General features: G+C 40.4%; 1 protein-coding gene across 3 annotated transcripts in view; it reads left to right on the top strand.

Moving 5' to 3' along the window:
- Nucleotides 1-1,928: 1,928 nt before the first annotated feature.
- Nucleotides 1,929-20,164, top strand: part of SPRED1 (sprouty related EVH1 domain containing 1) — a 128,117-nt gene continuing 109,881 nt past the window's right edge. For all 3 annotated transcript variants that reach the window (XM_064292217.1, XM_010598325.3, XM_064292215.1), the window contains exon 1: nt 1,929-2,077. In XM_064292217.1, coding sequence (XP_064148287.1) covers nt 2,046-2,077 — 32 coding nt within the window. In that variant the 5' untranslated portion in view covers nt 1,929-2,045. The remainder of the gene's footprint in view (nt 2,078-20,164) is intronic.

The raw sequence follows: 20,164 nt of genomic DNA, 5'->3' as shown, positions 1-20,164 counted from the left end.
GAGCTGCGTCAGAAACTTGGGAGCACTTGAGACCCAGTTCCCCAGGCCGAATCATATAGGCTCTCTAGAGGAGAAGGAATAATGGAATTTGAAGAGACAGGAGCTCCTGAGGTCCGGCAGACCCTGGGCCCCAGTCCTCAAGCCAGCAGGTTTCTGTGCAAAAACCTTTTGAGAAGAACGCATATATCGTTCTCTTAACAATGCAAACGTGACAGCTGCCTTATTCAACAATCGTTCCGCCTCTGTTCAGCGCAGTTCATGCCACAGAGGCATCTTCTGCGCTATAGTTATGCAACCTCACTCGCAGCGGGAGTTATTTCCTGTGCTTCTGGCTGCGCCAGATTCACGTAACCCGCCTACCCTGGGCTTCAATGGAAGTCGTTCTCCATTAACAACCACTACAGCTTTTGGAGATGAATGCCCTGCACGGTGAATACCCCTTGCGCAGTAAGAATCTGAAGAGCGAGGTATTGAAACTAACTCTGGTTTTTGCATGCAGCTAGAGGACTGCAGCAATGCAAGCAGAGGGACAGCAGGCGGAGCTCTCTGCAGTCCCTCCCTCTAGCCCCCACCAACTAAATATGAACTCAAGCCAGTTTCATTCTTTGCTCTGCAAGGAAAACACACACACACACACAGAGCTGAACGGCGTCTCCTCCAAATTTCTTCTCTGAGCGCACTGTCTTTCTGCTCTCTCCGTTCAAGCAACCGCAGATTGCAAGCCGAGTAACGGGGAGTAACGTGCCGCAACAATGCAACCTCCCGAGCAGCTCCTCTTGCAGCTCACACCCCCGCCCCCTTTCGCAGCGTGCAAGCACACGAGCACGAAGCGATCGCATATCCCTCCGCCTCCCTCCTCCTTTCCCCGCTTAAGTGGCTCGACAACGATTTGGGAAATGAAGGGAGGAGGGAACTACTTTCCTGAAACTTGCTATGCTGCACACGACTTCGAGTGGCAGTGATTCGCCTGGAGGCCGCAGTTTTTAGTCCTCCTACCCACACACTCTCACAGCCCGGGCACCCAGCCGGGCAACCGCACCCTCTGCCCGCTCTGGCCCGGGGGGGAAGCAGGCAGCAGGGAGAAGTCGCGAGGGACTACTTCGCCTCCTTCTCCCGCGGGCGCCCCTGGCTCGGGCAGCGGTGGCGGCGGAAGGAGCGGGCGGCGTGAGCGCTTCCGCCGCCCCCGTCGCGGCTCCCCCTCGCGGGTGTGAGGAGCTGGCCCGCGGAGCTGCTGGTGGGCACCGGCTGGCGGGGGACCTGCGGCCGCTCTCCTCGCGGCTTCTCACGACCCGGCCTCCCGGGGCCCACCCGTCCTTCTCCCCGCCCGGCCCGAGGGGGGGGCGATCGGCTAGCCTTCTCCCCGCCCTCACCTCCCCCCTCAGGAGGAGTCCCAGCTGGAGCGTGTCTAGAGGAATCCGCCGCCGCCGCCTCGGGGACCCTCGCCCGGTTCTGCTCGTTCCTGAGGAGAGACCCAGTCGCCGCCCGGGACTGAGCAGGCAGCCGGCGGCGAGGCAGGAGATGGTGGGCTGGGCTCCGGCAGGACCCCGCTGCCGCCGCCCGGAGCCTTGGCTCGGCAACCCCCCGCCGGCCCCCACCGAGCGGAGCTCTGCTTCCTTCTCGCCGCATCCCTGAGGGAAGCGCCGCCTCTGCTCCCGGGTTCTCCGCCCGCCCTCCCGCTCTTCCTGGCCGGACCCCGCCGCGCTCCACCCGGGTGGACGGCGGAGAAGCTCTCCACTTAGCCCTTAAGCCTTGGCTCCTCCACACGCACCCTCCTGCTTCTCTCGGATCCCTTGGCTGGGCGCTGAGGCGGGGAAGAGGCTGGGGTCGCCACGGCAGAGGTCGCCGCCGCCACCCCCCTGCGGGGGTGGTCGGGGTTCCCGGCTAGGGGGGCACCGTTCCGGGTGAGGCGTCCACCATGGTGAGGCCCCTGAGCCGCTGCCGCTGCGCCCCCCCGGCCGCCGCTGCCTGCTGCCCCTCGGTGCTGCCGCTGCCCCTGCGCCTGCCGTTCCTCCTCCATCTCCAGGTCGGATCACGGTGAGGGAAAGATGAGCGAGGAGACGGCGACTTCTGACAACGAGTAAGCGCCTCCCTGATCTCGATGCTCCCCGCAGACCCCTGGGCCGGAGACTCGGCTGCGGGAAAGCCTGCAGCCTCCCGCCAGAGTTGGCTGCATCTAGTTGTGGAGATAACCTTCGGTTTCTGGAGCCGTTTTATTTAGTGGCAGCCCCCCGTGTTAGTGGTTTCTCCTGGGGAGGGGGTTGCGTGTCGGGGTGGGATGGCAATTGGGCGTCCCTGAGGTGGGGTAACGGGGTGGAGGGAGGCGGGTAGGGAGGACTCCGTTGCGTGGAGGACCCCCGGGCCGTCCTTTTTCCCCTCTAGCAGAGCAGTCACCGTGCCTTGGACGTTCACCCTGCTTCCTTTATAGCTGTTTCCCTTGGCAGCTAATGTGTGGGAGCACCTCCTGCAGCACACTGCTCTCGAATCTTAATTCGATGAGTCAGGGACTCTGAGATACCGATTAAGCCTCCCCCCCACACCCCCGACTTAGGATCTGTAAGATTCGGGTAGGAAATGGGGGCTAGGGAAGCGGTTTTAGGGCTCAGTAAGATAAAGGACACCTGGAGCCTGGGGGACGCTGGCCATTCTGTGTTACCTTTGCCAATACCGGATATGGCTTCCTCAGGAGCGTAGAAGGATCTTGAATGTCATTTTTACCCTTCAGCTATGTTCAAACGTGCCGTTTATGTGGCCTCTCCAATATTTACGTTGCCGACCACGTTGATGACTTCCTGCATTAACTTCCAGAGGGCCCTGGTTTGAAGTTTTTGCTTATTTGGACTGTCCTTATGTTTTCCAAGCGAAATGCTGCGCCTTTTAAATGTTTGGCTCTAACGTACTCGCTACCCCGAGGCATAATGGTGCGTTCACGGTCTTCCTTTGAGAACAGGGTTTAATTCTGTGCAGAATGGTAGCACGCCGTTTTCTTGTCGTTAAGTTCAAGTTTCGCTTGTCTGGGGGGGGGGGTGGAAGGAATTAAGGCAGCTAGGACTAGTTCGTGAGATGTATTCCTTTAAAAGTGCATTCCTCAAGGCAGACCTTTTTGAGCGAACTTTGAAGTCCAAAGCCGAGGCCTGTTGAACATAAAACAGCTCGAGCAAACACCCAGCCGCGTTTCCCCGTCCCCCCGCCCCCCGAAAAGCCCAGGCTTGGGAAGAGCGGGTGCAGAAGGAGGTAATTGCTGCAGTGTCAGTGCAGCCTGGAAGCAGAAGTGGCCGCCATGTTCTCGCTCTTTTTGTGAATCGCCCTCATTTGCATAGCGCACTCTTCATTCATAAAAAAAAAATAATTAAACATCCATCACCTTGGACATCTTGAAAGGATTTCCTAGGAAAAGCTACCCGAAGCTGGACTGACTGCACGTAGATTTTTGAGTTTACAAAGTAAAGAGAATTCGAAGTTTTAGGTTAAATTGAAAAACCTACGCACACCCTACCAACTACCCCTGTTCTCAGAATGTTGACACAGTTATGTGGGAAATATCAGTTCGGGGAAGTGCTGGGATCACGTGATTGCCTCCATTCATAAAATACCTGGCTGTCCATTCACAGTGCAGTACACTGTCTCACTGCCTTCGGCAGATTCGACCTACTTTGAGGGAGATCAGGAAGTTTATCTCAGATAACTCTTGGTTAGGAGAAAAACTGCTAAAACTCCTGAAGGAAATGATGGTAATTTTTATTGGTATCTTCTTTTAAGCAAGTAGGTTTGATCAAAATGTCAAGTTTTATATTAGAGATGGGAAAGAGGCCTTTTCAGGGTTTTTTGGGGGGTGGGGAGCGGTAAAATATTGACTACCTCCTGTGGCTGCAGCTAATAGAAATGGAAGTTATGGAATGTGAGTTGACACATATGGCAAATATATTGTTTCTAAAGGACCTTTTTTAAAATACCGTGGACAAATTGAAAGTGCAGTTTTTTGGTATAATTATAATATCCGTTTATACCGATGTGACACTAAAATGAGTAAAAATATTCCCAGCGGTTTAATTCCAAATATGTTGCTACTTGAAACACAGAATGGCAGTTTTTACTGGGAGAAATTTTTAATTCTGAGTGTATTAGTTTAGTGTGGGGCAACTTGGAAATTACTCCACTCAGACTCATAGAATTCTGTTTTTGTAAATTTATCCTGCGTTATTAATTAGTTATTCTCCAGGACTTTGCTATAATATTAGTTTTGTTAGGACAAGGATAACAAAGAATAAACATATTTTAGCGTCAGATTTTAACTTCATGGGGACAAAATCTGGGGGTGTTTACTTTTAAAAAATGTTTTATATTAGTACTATGTTCATGTGGTAGTTTTGCTAGAGCCAACATTATGTGTGCATTAACTAATCCATAAAGGGTGAACTTCTTTGGAATGTAACATTTGTCCAAATAATTTATATGTTTAATCATTAATCTATAAAGTATTGCTTTGGAATGGTAATTATTTATAACTGTATATGTTGGGAAGACAGAAGAGAGATGTATTTTATGGCAGAAGTCTTTAAGACCGTGGTATAGTTGAAAACTGCCTGTAATAGACTTTTATTTGGGCCTTACAGGTCCCCCTTTCCCCTCCCCACACACACTTTCACCGCAATTTAAGGGGATTTGATTACAGTAGCAACTGTTCCTAACACTCTTGGATATTTTTCACCTGATTTCAACCTTTTAAAAAAAGGGAAAATCACAAATTTCTTGGGAAACCATTAACCTTTCCAAAATAGGTTTGTGATAAAATGCGGTTAAGGCCTTTAGAGGCCTGATTCTGAAATTCTCTAGTACATGCTGTTATTTGAAGTTAACAGTTTTGTGTAGAGATAGACAGCTTTTAGAAGTTGATTGTGAGCATATATTTAATCAGGAATAAGGCCATGTCTTGCACAGTGACAAATCAAATGAGGAAGAAAGGGATTCTCATAGAATAAAACATTCCTGTCTTAAGACTGTATCAAATTTGTGATTAAAAAATCTTGCTTTGCAGAAGATAACTAAATACACTCTAGAGTGGAATGGTTTGTGTTGAATAGTAGAGGAACTGGGCTGTAGATAATTTTTTGTAGGCAGTTTTTCATTTCTAAAAAATTGTAATACTCTAGTCAAATGTTTACAGTAGGTAACACCATACTGTGTTATAATGTTGAACCCTTCTCAATACAGTTTTAAACATTTAAAAGCATATTATGTAATACTTAATGAGTATATGATATATGAAACTACGTATTCCAGTTAGGCCAAAGCACTGGGAGCAGTGAAATAGATGAAATATTAAGCGTTTTGTTTTGCTCCCATTAGCCAGAAATAGTACTAAGATTTCTCAAAACAAATTGAGATTATGTTAGGCTTTAGAATTAAAGAGAATTAAGTCACTTGTGGTGATAAACTTGGTATGGTATAATCTGGGTTTGAATCATTTTTCCATAAGTAAAAAGGAAATATCTGTGGCTATATCATTTAGTGACTAATAAGCAGTACACCAGTAGTAGGATATTCTGAGTGTGCATATGTAAACAGATATATTTCTCCCTACGTAATATATGTGTATACACATGAATACGTGCAGATAAGTACATATAATTGGAAAGCATTCTAGAAACAAGTGGAAGCATTGGAAAGCTGAGTGCTGTTAAGTCAACTAATGCTTGTTTATATATAGTTTATATATAATGTAAATAATTCTTTGGAATTCAGTTGATCTGTGTAAATCTGAGGTGAATGACTGCCTACCTGCTCTAGCCTCATTTCACTCTGCTTTCTCACTTAAAACTTTATGATCTTGAATTATATTTGCTTAAAACTAATATGCTCTCATTCCTAGAGTCACTCCCACCCCCAAAAAACTTTTCCTTGTCAATGTATCATTTCTTCCCCAAAGATTTCCCTGTTTATATGGTCTACATATTAATATTCCCTCCCTGTGTATTGCCTCTGTACTTTGTGCATATTTATATTGCTATTTTTTCCATATGATATTGTGATTATTTGCTTATATCTGTGTTACTACTATATAATTCCTCGTATTCATCTGTATGCCTATCACAGTGCTTGCCTGTACATCCCCAATAAGTGTGGTTGGATTAATGGAGTTGTTAACGTCCCATGCTAGTGAATTGGTTCTGACTCATAGCATGTACAGCAGAACGAAGCACTGCCTGGTCCTGCACCATCCTCGTAATCCTCGCTGTTCGAGCCCATTGTTGCAGCCACTGTATCAGCCCATCTCACTGAGGTTCTTCCTCATTTTCACTGACCAGACATGATGTCCTTCTCCAGGGACTGATCCCTCTTAATAACATGTACAAAGTAGGTAAGACATAGTGTCACCATCCTCACTTCTAGGGAACATTCTGACTTTACTCCTTCCGAGAGAGATTGGTTTGTTCTTCTGGCAGTCTATGGTATAGTCAGTAATTTTTCGCCAACACCAAAATTCAAAGGCTGATGCAAAGGCAGTCTTCCTTATTTATTGTCTAGCTTTCACGTGCATATGAGATGATTGAAAATGCCCTGGCTTGGGTCAGGGACGCCTTAGTCCTCAAAGTGACATCTTTGCTTTGTAACACTTTAAAGAGGTCTTTTGTAGCAGATTTGCCCAATGCAGTACATCGTTTGATTTCTTGACTGCTGCTTCCATGGACGTTGGTTGTGGATCCGAGAAAAATGAAATCCTCGATGAATTTAGTTTTATCTCTGTTTATCATGATGTTGCTTATTGGTCCAGTTGTCAGGATTTTTGTTTTTTTTTTTATGTTGAGGTATAATCCATACTGAAGGCTATAGTCTTGATCTTCATCAATAAGTGCTTCAAGTCCTCTTCACTTTTATCGATCAAGGTTGCATCATCTGCGTATTGCAGGTGATTAATGAGTCTTCCTCAAATCCTGATGCTGCATTCTTCATATATAGTCCAGCTTCTTGGATTTTTTGCTCAACGTACAGATTGGATAAGTATGGTGAAAGGATACAACCCCAGCACACACTTTCCTGATTTTAAACCATGCTGTATCACCTTGTTCTGTTCCAGCAACTGCCCCTTGGTGTATGTACAGTTTCCTCATGAGCATAATTAATGCTCTTGGAATTTCTGTTCTTTACAGTGTTACCCATAACTTATTTTGATCCACACAGCCTTTGCATAGTCAATAAAACACAGGTAAACATCTTTCTGGTATTCTCTGCTTTCAGCCAGGATCCACCTGACACGAGCAGTGATGTCCCTGGTTCCACATCCTCTTCTGAATCTGGCTTGAATTTCTGGCAGTTCCCTCTCGATATACTGCTGCAGCCATTTCTGGATGATTTTCAGCAAAATTTTGCTTGCGTGTGATATTAATGATATTGTTTGGTAATTTCCACATTCTGTTGGATCACCCTTCTTTGGAATGGGCACAAATAAGGATCTCTTCCAGTCTGTTGGCCAGGTGGCTGTCTTCCAAATTTTTTGGCAAGGTGAGTGAGCGCTTCCAGCACTGCATCCGTTTGTTGAAAACATCTCAGTTGGTATTCTATCAATTTCTGGAGCCTGGTTTTTCGCCAGTGCCTTCAGTGCAGTTTGGACTTCTTCCTTAAGTACCATCGGCTCCTGATCATATGCTACCTCCTGAAATGGTTGAAACAATTCTTTTTGGTACAGTGACTGTATATTCCTTCCATCTTCTTTTGAGACTTCCTGCATCATTCAATATTTTATCCATAGAATCCTTCAGTATTGCAACTTGAGGCTTGAATTCCGCCCCCCCCCCCCCCAGTTCTTTAAGCTTGAGAAATGTCCAGTGTGTTCTTCTCTTTGGTTTTCCAACTCCAGGTGTTTACACATTTCATTTTAATACTTGGTCTTCTTGAGTTCCCCTTTGAAATCTTCTCTTCAGTTCTTTTACTTGATCATTTTGTCCTTTGACTTTAGCTGGACTTCATTCAAGAGCAAGTTTGAGAGTCTCTTTTGACATCCGTTTTGGTCTTCTCTTTCCTGTCTTTTTAATGACGTTTTGCATTTTTCATGTATGCGGTCTTTCATGGCATCCCACAACTCATCTGTTCTTCGGACATTAGTGTTCAGTATGTGAAATCTGTTCTCAGGGTGGTCTCTAAATTCAGGTGGGATACACTCAGGGTTGTACTTTGGCTCTCATGGACTTGTTTTAATTTTCTTCAGCTTCAGCTTGAACTTGCATATGAGCAATTGAGGGTCTGTTCAGCAGCCTGCCCTGGCCTTCTTCTGACTCCTATTGAGCTTCTCATCTTTTTCCAGAGATGCAGTCAGTGTAATTCCTTTGTATTCCATCTGGAGAGGTCCATGTGTATCGTCACCATTTATGTTGTTGACAAAAGGTGTTTGCGATGAAGAAGCCATTGGTCTTGCAGAATTTCATCATGTGGTCCACTTTTTTCTGTCACCAAGGCCATATTTTCAAACCACTGATCCTTCTTTGTTTCCATCTTTCCCGTTCCAATCACCGGTAATTATCAGTGCATCTTGATTGCATGTGTGATCAATCTCAGACTGCAGGCTTTGGTAAAAATCTTCAGTTTCTTCATCTTTGGCCTTAGTAGTTGTTGCACAAATTCAAATAATAATTCTATTGACTGGTGTCCTTGTAGGCATATGCATATTATCCTATCACTGACACCGTTGTTCTTCAGGGTGGATCTTGAAATGTTCTTTTGGGCAATGAATGTGCATTCTTCTTCAATTTATCGTTCTCACCATAGTAGACCATGTGATTGTCCGAATCAGAATGGCCAATACCAGTCCATTTCGGCCCATCTCAGCCTAGAATATGGATCTTTATGTGTTCCTTTTCGTTTTTGACAGCTTCCGATTTTCCTGGATTCATAGTTCATACATTCCACGTTCTGATTATTAATAGATATTTGCAGTTGTTTCTTCTCGTTTTGAGTCAAGCTACATCAGCAAGTGCAGGTCCTGAAAGCTAAACTTCCCATGTCATTAAGATGGACTCTATTTTGACTCCACTTGTAGTTTGAGTGCCTTCCAACATGAGGGGCTTATCTTCCTGCTCTCTGCATCAGACAGCGTTCTGCTGCTATTCATAAGGTTTTCACTGGCCAAGTTTTTTTCAGCATTAGACTACCAGGTCCTTTTTCCTAGTCTGTCTTAGTTTGGAAGCTCCGCTGAAAACTGTCCACTGTGAGTGAGTGACCCTGCTGGTATTTGAAATACTGGTGGCATAGCATCACAGCAGCATGCAAGCCACCACAGTACAAGAAACTGTCAGATGAGTGGTGGAATGGAGTCATAGTGCCTCATATTGTGTTTCCTTTTGTTTTCTGTGAATGTTTGAGTTTGAGATCATTAGCTGTATTAGAAAAATAAGTTGAAAAAGAGTATGGAAGAAGTAAATTATTAAATTGCCTTTTTAAGGAAGCTTACTTTATTTTAAGAAAAGGCCAAAATTGGCCTCATCTTTAATATATTTTGTATTTTGCAAGCTGGAAAAATAACTTAGGGCCTAGAACAGTTCTGGATACTTGTAATACTTTGATGTGTTTGACATTTTTCAGCTTTGTGGTGTGTCTGAAGATCTATGCCATGAAAAAGGAGATAGATTATAAGCTCCAAATTTAGGAATTAGTATCTCTGGCAGTTTATCAGTTTTAAGTTCTTAAACCCCTCTTTCCTCCCACCACAGTTCCTCCATAGTGTGAACTGTTAGGAACTGGCTACAGATAAAGAAATTGATTGGGAAAGCGTGAAAGGCAACACGTTCTGTAATTTTATGCTGCAGCTATTGGTGACTGTGGAGCACTTAAGGGAAAAGGGAAGTAATCTAGTGTCTTCTATGTGGTTGTTTAACTTGAACTTCACTAGCCTTGTCACTTTGGGGGAAAGGGTTGGTATAAGTTTGCTTGTCCAACCTTCAGTAGAAGCTGGAATTGTATTAAAAATGCCACTCTCAAAAAATATCCCCTGTGCAGAAGTAATAATTTATTTCCAATAACGTACAAAAGGACCTCTAAAATGAATGATTTTGCACAATCCTACTGGTTTTTTGTGTTGGGTTACCACTCAGAGAACAACTCTTAACATTTTAACATACGATCAGATCTTTATTTTCTAAGATGTTGATGATGAATCCTGTTTATTGGGTTTTTACCGTGTGCCCCAAACACTGAGACTAATGCTGTTTGCAGGTATTACGTAATTTATGCATATACATATGTTTATTTTCAACAGAATGGAATTGCACAGTAGATACTAGCATAGCTTAAGATATTGCAAATATTTTTCTGTCATAAATTATTCTTCTAGGACGTAGATTTTAATGGCTACATTCTATTCATTGTGATATACATTGTTTTAATCAGTCTACCATTGTTGGATATTTGTTATTCTTGAGCAATGCTGCATTTGATCCTGAGTTCCTGTTTTCATCTAAATATATTACTTTTTCCTTGAGATAATCTAGAAGTGGGGTTAAAAGAGATGAACTTTTAAGTTGTTTTGTCCTTTCTACTAAATTGCCTTCGGGGTTGAGGGGGGAGCTCAGAGTAGGACAGTGCCTGTGCCTTGAAATGTACTGGATGGTAACATAAAATTAATTAAAAAACAAACAAAAAAACCCAAAATTTAGTTTTTTTTTTGCCAACAGGAATGTTTTAACTACTGTATTATAAACAGAAATGCAATGATGCAAAGGCTGTTTGCATGTCATTTACTTAATTCTCGTACCATAGTGCATAAAAGATGGTATAGTGAAAAGAGCATTGAATCTGGAGTTGGGATATGTGTTCTTGTTCTAGCTATTACTGAGTTATTCTGTGATTCTAGACAAGTGACTACCTCTGTGCGCCTACTTTTGCTTTTTGTAAATCAGAAAATTTGGGCTAAGCATCCATGTGGTACCTTCCTGTGCTAATGATGTTTGTCCTGCCCCAAAGTAATATTGTAAGTCACTAGACTTATTATGAAGCCTCGGGGTGGTGTAAATAGTTAGCACACTTAGCTGCTAACCAAAAGATTGGAGGTTCAAGTCCTCCCAGAGGCACCTTAGAAGAAAGGGCTGGCCATCTGTTTCTGAAAAGTCAGCCATTAAAAACCCTTTGGAGCAGTTCAACTCGGACACACATGGGTCTGCTGTGAATTGGAATTGACTTGAGGGTAATTGGTACTGATAGACATATTACATACGTACTGGTTAATTGATTATTATATCATTCTTGACATGTTTAAGCAAATGAAAAACCTCCAGTAGATATCTGGTAGTATGATGATTAAACAAAAGCATGAATTTTGAAGAACTAAGAAAATCTGGCAAACAATTGGTTCATTTGTTATCATTTAAGGCTTTGTTATTTTGAGTTTAATAGCCCGTGTGTCTTTGATAATGCATTCTACATCACAATGTTCATTTCTAAAGTATGGCTGCTGTTAGTAAATGAATAAGTCAGCAGAAAACTCTTGGGCTTAAACGCCAGCTTGAGTGGTTCTCAAAGGAAGATGCTAACAAAATAATGGTTCTCATGCTTTACTTATTAGCCAAGAAGTGCCAAAACGAAGTTTTTCACTTGGTTAAAACCACTAAAAAAACCGGTTATTTTTTTTATTCATACAAATTTAATACTAAGGGGCAACAGTACATTTAATTGGTTGAAGAAGTTGTTAAGACAAGTCAATGAATTTCTGTCATCTAATATTTAGATTTAGTTTGCTGTATATAGGACAGTTTTTATGACATGGCTGCATCCCGTTTTGGAGTCCAGAACCAAAGTTGTTACACATCCCTGTGATTTTATTTCTGTGGCACTCAGAATGATCTGAAATGGCCAAAAAAAAAAAAAATCTATTGACAATTTTTGTGCAAACATAGTACATTTATTAATATTGGATCTTAGGCCAAAGCATTAAATTGCAATAGACAAAGTGTTCCTCAAATTGAGAGTGTTTGTGAATAGGGTTAAATGACATTTTTTCAGATGTCTGGCTGAAACTTATCTATATTCATAATGCTAACAAGATGTAAAAGTATTAGAGGTACTCATGTCACAAATAGAAATCACAGATTTCTTTCTTGCAGTAAAATTGCTGTTCGGTGTTGCAGCTATCTTGACACATCATTTGGAATTATCACTGCTTTGAAATTACAGTTATTACACCCATTGCTAAAGATTATATTTTACTGTTAAAACAAATAATAAAATTAAAAATCATTTGTAACTATTTCAGTATAATTGATGTCCTATGTAACTGTATATATTTTTATTTTAGGGCTTTAAATTATGAGAAGGGAGCCATAGGCTTCACCAGACTGTAGAAGAGGTCCACAGCACAAGAGGTTTAAAAAACAAACAAAAAAAAGCTCCAGTGGTAGACTGAGGCCCAGAAGACTGAGCCTAGAGATGGATAGCTAAAAGAGGGAGATTAAGAAACCTAAAGGATAATATGAGCAAGTCCAACATAAAGCTAACAGCAGTTCTGAAAGAAGAGAATAGAGATAATGGAGGAAAGGAGGAAATATTTAGAGATAATGGCTGAGAATTTTCAAGAGGTGGCAAATGAAACCCAATCAGTGAACTAAAAACAAAGCCTCATAGTCAAGCCGGGTTTATCTGGAGAATGCAAGAATGGATCAACATGAGAAAATCAGTGTAGTTTATTATCTTCAGAGATTAAGGAGAAAGAAAATGATACAATCTCAATAAATATGAAAAATGCAATATTAGTCACTCAGTCTCTGTCCATGATATGGAAGTAAATGTTTACTTTTTTTTTGCTCCCAGAATTACACTTTTAATGTTTCTGATTTAAAATAAGAATGTTGGATTTGGTCAACTTTAGGATTCCTTTTAGTTCAAGAGTTCCATAATCCTAATTTTCTTTGTCCTTCTGAAACCCACCTTTAATATATCATCATTCGTGTTACTTTAGAATTAACTGGTGGAAATTGCCTCCTTGTGTCTGAAATTTTTGAATTAGCTTACGTTTTCTTTCTGCATTTAGAGTGCAAAGAATAAGCATCAGCAAATTCATGAGTAATTAGAAATTGTGTTTCATCTAAAATATAAATTTAATAATTTTGTTTCTAAATTTTATCTGTATAACGGGTTATAGTTTAAAGACTATATAGAGTGTAATGTTTTCCTGGTAGTATTTAGCGATATTATCGTGTATGATTAGGAATATCCTGTCTGGTCTGTTCACATGACTAGGGGTTACTTTCACAAATGTGCAGTGTCTGTTAATGACTTCTCTATATTGGTGTAATATAGTAGGACTATTAAAAATTTAGGTGTAATTTAGTGGTGCCACTTTGTCAGAGCTACTCTTTCCTTTTATGAGAGTGTTCTATTAACGTCAGCATAAAGTCAACAAACTTTCGCTTACGTGTGTTTTGTTTTGACTCACATTGATACTGTGTGAGATTGGAATTAGGGACCAATTCTGGATTTTTTTCCCTTAATAATGTGTGAAAAACAGTATTTAACTTACAAAATTTTAGTTGCTGAATTACATAGATGAATCTTACATTTTTTCCTGATACATTTGAACAGGCACCATTAGTAACTTTTTCTTCATGGATTTCAGTTCAGTGACATTTGAGTACCTACTAAGCAGTTGACTTTTTCCTTAGCCTTGGAGATACAAAGACAAGTAAAACCTGATAACTGCTTTCGCTGTCCAACAAGGGAAACAGATCCCCTGAAATGTGATGAGTGCTCAGCTTTTGAAATTCTTCAAGGCTCAGGGAGAAAGTGATTCTCCTTTGAGGTGGAAGGCAGGAATGGGGTTGCGTATGAAGGGAGTATTTGAGGACAGAGGTGGCATTTTAGGAGTCAGCCATAGATGGGGACAGTGGAAAGGGTAAGGACATACCAAGAAGAGAGTGAGAAAAATAAACTTGGAAGGATTAAAAGAAAAAGTTTGAGGAAAGATTATAGCTTTTTGGATGAGCTTCTTTGGAGGAGTAGTGACGAATAAGTGTAGGAGGTCAGACTGTGAGTAGTCTCAATTTATGTCTAACTGTGGATCAGCAGCCTGGCAAGGAGTGGTTGGCTAGGCCTGGAGTGTGAGAATCACAAGATGGCAGAAGCTCTTGGAAATGAGTTTTTCTTGAAAAATTGAAAATTTATTTAACTGATCAGTAATAACATTGATTTTTAAACAAAAACACATACAGAACAATTTTTTTTTTTCCTGGATAAAACACTGAGATTTCAAAGAAAATTCATTCTTTGAGCTACCCTCCTTACTCTCACCACAACTCTCTTTAGCCAGTAAAAAATATTTAATGAGAAGCACCAGCTTTATCCTGTAGTCTGGAGGGAAGCATCATTTTAAGTGAGAAAGTGATGTGATGATCAAATTTGTTTAGAAGGCTGACTCCTGGAGCTTGTTTGGACAGTTAATTGGGGGAGAAGAAAACGAACTCAAGTTGGTGAGGAGGAGATAATATTCAAGGCCAAAAACTGAGAACTGAAGAAGAACATTTGGAAGTGGTAGAATTTGAGAGGCAGTTCAGATGTCTGGTAACTGATTATTTTACTAAATGTGAAGGAAGGAGTGGAAGAGTGTGAGATGACGTCAACATGTTAAATTTGGGCTGCCGTGATGCTTTTAAATGAAGTAGGGAATAAAGGTGAAACAGATTTGTAATGGAAAAATAATTCCGGGTTGATCTTGTTGAGTTTGTGAGTGCCTACTAGGTATTGAGGAAGATAACGTCCCATAGGTTTGGTGCCCAAAGATGGTTACGAGGTAGAGTTGAAAGTGACATCTTCAGCATATGTAATGGTTAAGCAAAAACCTCAGTGAATTGATCCCGAGTCAGTGACCCTGTTGGACAGTTGAACTGTCTCAGAGGGTTTCTAAGGTTGTAAATATTTATAGAAGCAGACTGACAAATCTTTCTCCCACGGAGTGGCTGGTGGGTTCAAACTGCTGACCTTGGGTTAGCAGCCAAATGCTTAACCACTGCCCCACCAGGGCGGAAAACTGCCCATAGAGAATATTAAGAAAAATGGAAAGACAAACTGTGAGAAATGGCAACACTTTTAAGTGAGATTAGAAGAAGAGACACCAAAAGACAGAAAAATCTTATGAGGCAGAGAGAAAAATGTTTTGGAAACCAAGAGGAAAAAAATTTTAAGAAAGAGGTGTCCATCAGTGTTAAATATTGCAGAAAGCTTTCATTGGTCATACCTAAAAAAAAACAGGTTTAACTGTTTGGATGCTGACCTTTGTGGGGGCAGTAGTGGGTACAGAAATCAGATAACTGCTGTAAAAATTAAAGAGAAAATGGAAAGTGATGAAGTGGAGACAGCAAGGAGATTATACTCATTCAGAGGGAAGTTAGGAGTTGAGATGATTTGTTGTCTGAGGTGATGTCCATAGTGGAGAGGAAGAGAAAAAAAGATTTGGGGAAAGGTGAGTAACTGATGGAGTAACACCCAGGAAACAGAAGCCTGTCAAAGGGTTTACTTCTTGTCAGAAACTGCTGGATTTAATGCTACGAACAACCATGTGAGCTGAGCATTACTCTTGTTTACAGATGAGGTAACTGAGACTCGAGAGAGTTTTAGTAACTTCCCTGTAGCAACACAATGGAGTAAGTAAGTGTAGAACTGAGGTTAAAATTGTGCTATGTTTGTATTGCACTTTACCTCATGCGCTTAATGGCCAGGTTAGACTTCACAGACAAAGATAAGCTTGAAATAATACGTAGACACATAGAATTGACAACTGTTTTGAGGGATTGAATCATTTAGTAAAGTTAAAGAGCATGTGTATAGGGAGCTGGAGAACCGAACAGATAAAGCAATTTTGAGTGGGGAACATGGACTTTGGAAGGGTGACATGTGAGGGGAGATTAAACAGAGATGAAAGTTGTTGAGTAGAGGAGCCAGGATCTACTCCGATTTTTTTTTTTTTTTTTTTGAAAGGAAAAATAGGCCAGCAATATGGATATTCAAGCGCTGAGGTGGTATCAGGAGTTGAAGTGTAGAGGAACCCTGAGCCACTGCTAACATTTTTAATGTGAGAGTGGGTGAGTGATTTAGACTGGGATTTTGAGTGCTGCCACCTGCCTCCACAGTTTAGAGAGAGGAGTAAGGATTTCAGGATTGAAGGTTGAAGAGGAAAGAGAAGGGCTTAGCTGAGAGGAGTTCAGAGTATTGGATAGGATCTCCTGGTTGTATCAGGAATGAGGGATGTTGGGAATTAGAAAGTAGAGGGGAAGATAGATACGTGAATATATTATCCAGATTTGGGTTTTATTAAGTTTAAGGTGGTCCAAGATGTTGACTTATATTACAGGGTTTTATCAGTAAATTATATTGTCTTTGAGAGTCAGGAGTTCTTGTAATCTTTGGGTACTCCAATCTTGATGTGGTTAGAGAGGCCTTTGCAAAGCAAAAATTATTAATCAAATTTCTGTAATTAACATGGTATACACAAGAAACATCATTCTGGGGTTACTGCCGACGGTAGTTTCAAGGCTTTGGCAAGTCACGTAATCTACCTTTGTGCTTGATTCTTCATCTGTAAAATGAGGATAATAGGTCCCTACTCCAGAGGGATGTTAAGATAAATGTAATCTCTCCTCCTCCAATAATATTTTCTTTATTAGAGATAAGAGAATATTAAAAGAACTTGTAGTTCAAAGAAAGGTACTACGTCCATGAAATGACCAGTGTTTGTTTTCATTTAGCCCGAAGGTGGGTTACTTTTTCAAAGGAGTATTGACTGGCTTAAAAATTATATTTCAGTTTAAATGGGAAGATGCAGCTTTTCAGAAAAATTTAAAATCTAAAAATACTAGCAAGGAGAAAAATATATAAATCTGTATTGTGAACATTTTCTTCCACCTTCTGGGCAAAGGCCAAGTAAGAAAGACTTAGATGTACCAGTGTTCAGCAAGACAGTAAGGCAATTGGTTGTAGCTAGTTTTTAATATTTGCTTTTAGTACAACTATTTAGCTATAAAAGGTGTATATTTCTAGAGCATGTTATCTAAGCCATTTTAATTCCTGAGCACATTTTAATACTCTAGGTATATTTAACATCTCTTCCCCATATTTTTGATGGAAAAAAGGCCATCTTTATGAAAGTAGAATGTAGGAGCTTTCAGATAGCATTGTAGGAAGGGCAAAAGCCTGCTTTCATGGTAGAGAAGGGAAGAGGAAGAATTTTTCAGCTTAGGGAGATTTACATTATTAAAGATTTAGATATTTAATTTTTCGTAACTAATTGAACTAGGATCCCTATTAATAGTGGGATTGACAGTAATCTGTTAGCTAGAAGTTAGTTCTTAATTTAGTCTGTTGACTTTAATTTGGACAGCTAAGGGTCTGTAAAGAAGCCGTGGCGCCACAATAGTTAAGCACTCAACTGCTAACCAAAAGGTCAGGAGTTTGAACCCACCAACGGCTCTGTAGGAGAAAAGATTCAGTTGATCTGCTCCCATAAAGAGTACAGCCTAGGAAACCCTGTGGGGCGGTTCTGCTCTGTCCTACGTATGGGGTCCCTGTGAGTAGGAATCAGCTCTTGACAGCTTTAACGATAGGAACAGGAGGATGAAAACGATCTGAATCCTTTGAACTGTCTTGGTTTTGGGAACGACAAAGAATAATTTCATCAAAGAAAAAAAATTAAAAACCCAACACAACTTTGAATTGTTTTTAGTTCCATACACATGTATTTTTACTTGTTTTAACAGTGTGCTAAATTGTGTATAGATATTTATTATTCATTTCTACATAATATACTTAATGTATATTAAGAATTTCTTTGCTTATACAGTATTTTTTAGTATTCATATTTTTAATGCCAGTAATATTTCATTAAGTTGTACCATAAATCTATATAGCTGTTACCTTTTACTGAACACTTCAGGATTCCAGCTTTTTGCTATCATAATTAACATTGTGATGAGAACTTTTTGCATATAGTTCTTTTGGTCTGTTCAGTTGTTTTTCTTGGGATGAATTTATAGAAGTGGGATAACTCAAAATATTTTACATATGTATGTATTTCATTGTTATGAATTGCTGCTTCCAAAAATTCCTGTTGTTTTAATTGTGCTTTAGATGAAAGTTTACAGAGCAAATTAGTTTCTCATTAAACAGTTAATAAAAAACCGTTGCCGTCAAGTCGATTCCGGTATTGTTTTGTGACATTGGCTGCCATCCCCATGACGTATCAGCCTTCTCCCCTTTTCAGCCTTGGTTTCTCCATTTTCCTGTCCCCCTCCTGCCTTGTCGTCCTTGCCCCTGGACTGGTGCCATTTAGTCTCATATACGTGGGTGAGCTACATGTATTATTGTTTGTTTTATGAGCGAAAGTTCCTGTTTTTTTTTCTGTTTCCGATTATTTATAAATGAAATTTATTCTCAAAATTCGTAGATTTTCATTTTTGTTATTCAACACTTTGTGGTTTTATATAGCCTCTGGTAATATAAATAACAGGTAATATTTGAGTAATTAACCACCATTGTGACTTAAAGTTGTTTCATGGGTTTAGTTTCGTAACAACTACTTCTAGTGTTAGTACTGTTTCTACCTTCATTTACAAAGATGAGGAAACTGAGGCTTTGGAAAATTAAATAACTTGGTGATGATTACAAAGCTGCTAAAGGCCTCTGACTCCAAAGCCTATGCCCTAAAACAGTTGCTTTTAGACTTTTTGACTGTGAATTACAGATACAAATACAGTTTATCTTTTGACACAGTGTGTATACACATACACACGTATATGACACAGGCTGATTTTGTACTGTATTCTATTCCATATGAAAACAATGCTGGTTAAGACCCATTGGTGTTGAAAACCCCCTGTTCTAAACTACTGGGCTGTATTTGGGATGTTGTCCTTCTCTAAAGGTGTATTTATGTGTTGGTATTAAAAATTTTAAACTTACGTTCACCTTATCTAGTGGAAATAAGAGGTAATACTGAAAGGCATAGGATCCTTAGAGGAGGAGATTTCAAGGTAGAGTTGTACAGAATTATAGGGGATTTCAGATTTGAATGGCAGTAGCTAGACTATAGACGACAAATTCCTTTTAGGTCATTGCTTCGATTCCTTTAATGAAGTGCCCTACATGATAAGGGGATGCACCCCGATGTGTAGTTTTCTTTTAAAAAAGGAAATTTCTACTTGTAAAACCTCAGTTTCCTTATTCCTAGAGTGAGTAAGATGACTCAGGTGACTTCTAGCGCTTTCGGTTCTAATATTTTGTTAACTTTAATCTTCCTACACACACATGTATGAAACCTGTTGCCATTGAGTCAATTCCGACTCATAGCGAGTGACCCTATTGGACAGGGTGGAACTGCACAGTGGGGTTTCCAGGGAGCAACTGGTGGATTCAAACTGCTAACCTTTTGGTTAACAGCTGAGCTCTTAACCACTGTGCCACCAGGGCTCCTACACAATCCACCATTAATTTGAGAATAATCTGTCATTTGCATTATTTTTCTTCTTTTTAATATTAAATTATGAAACAATTCAGCATGCTTTATTCTTTTTTTATTTCATTGTATGGTTCTGTTTGAAGTTATTTTTAATAGGCTATTTTTAACATATTATTAAATAGCTAAAAATTGTCTGTCCTGAACTTTAGTGTATACTGATTTCCCCATAAAGCTTTGTACATAACATTTCTTGAGCTGAATGAAGTGTTTCCTTTAACATTTCTAGGTGATAATTGAGATAGTTCTTTTTTAAGACAGTCATCTTGATCACTTTATAAATGCTTATACTTTTGTTCTGTTTTTAATTATCTTTTTAGGGGCTTTTTTTTTTTTTAAGATGAAATATTAAAGTGATTCTAATGTATGAGAATTTTCTTGCTTAGTAATTGTCGAATGACAACGTGCTAGACCCAATAATAAATATGTAATTATTTTTATATTATGCCAAAGTAGGATATTATCTAAACCTCGGATGTTAAAGTGTTTGTGTCCTGCAAAAACAGTGTTTAGGCCTGTTTTGGTAAGAAAAACTCTTTTAATTCAAAGCAGTTATGTGTATGCTACATATTTTAGTGGTAGTTCAATGTGTCAGTGCAGTGGGCCCGAAAGAATCAAACAAATGTGTGTGTAGGAGTAGTAGACTGATAGAAGAAGCCAAGCAGGAGAGTATGATGCCACAGTGTTTCT

Source organism: Loxodonta africana, chromosome 10 (genome assembly GCF_030014295.1).
Source record: "Loxodonta africana isolate mLoxAfr1 chromosome 10, mLoxAfr1.hap2, whole genome shotgun sequence".
Classification (NCBI taxonomy): domain Eukaryota; kingdom Metazoa; phylum Chordata; class Mammalia; order Proboscidea; family Elephantidae; genus Loxodonta; species Loxodonta africana.
The sequence above is the reverse complement of the archived record's forward strand: the minus strand, read 5'-3'. Positions and strand labels throughout refer to the sequence as shown.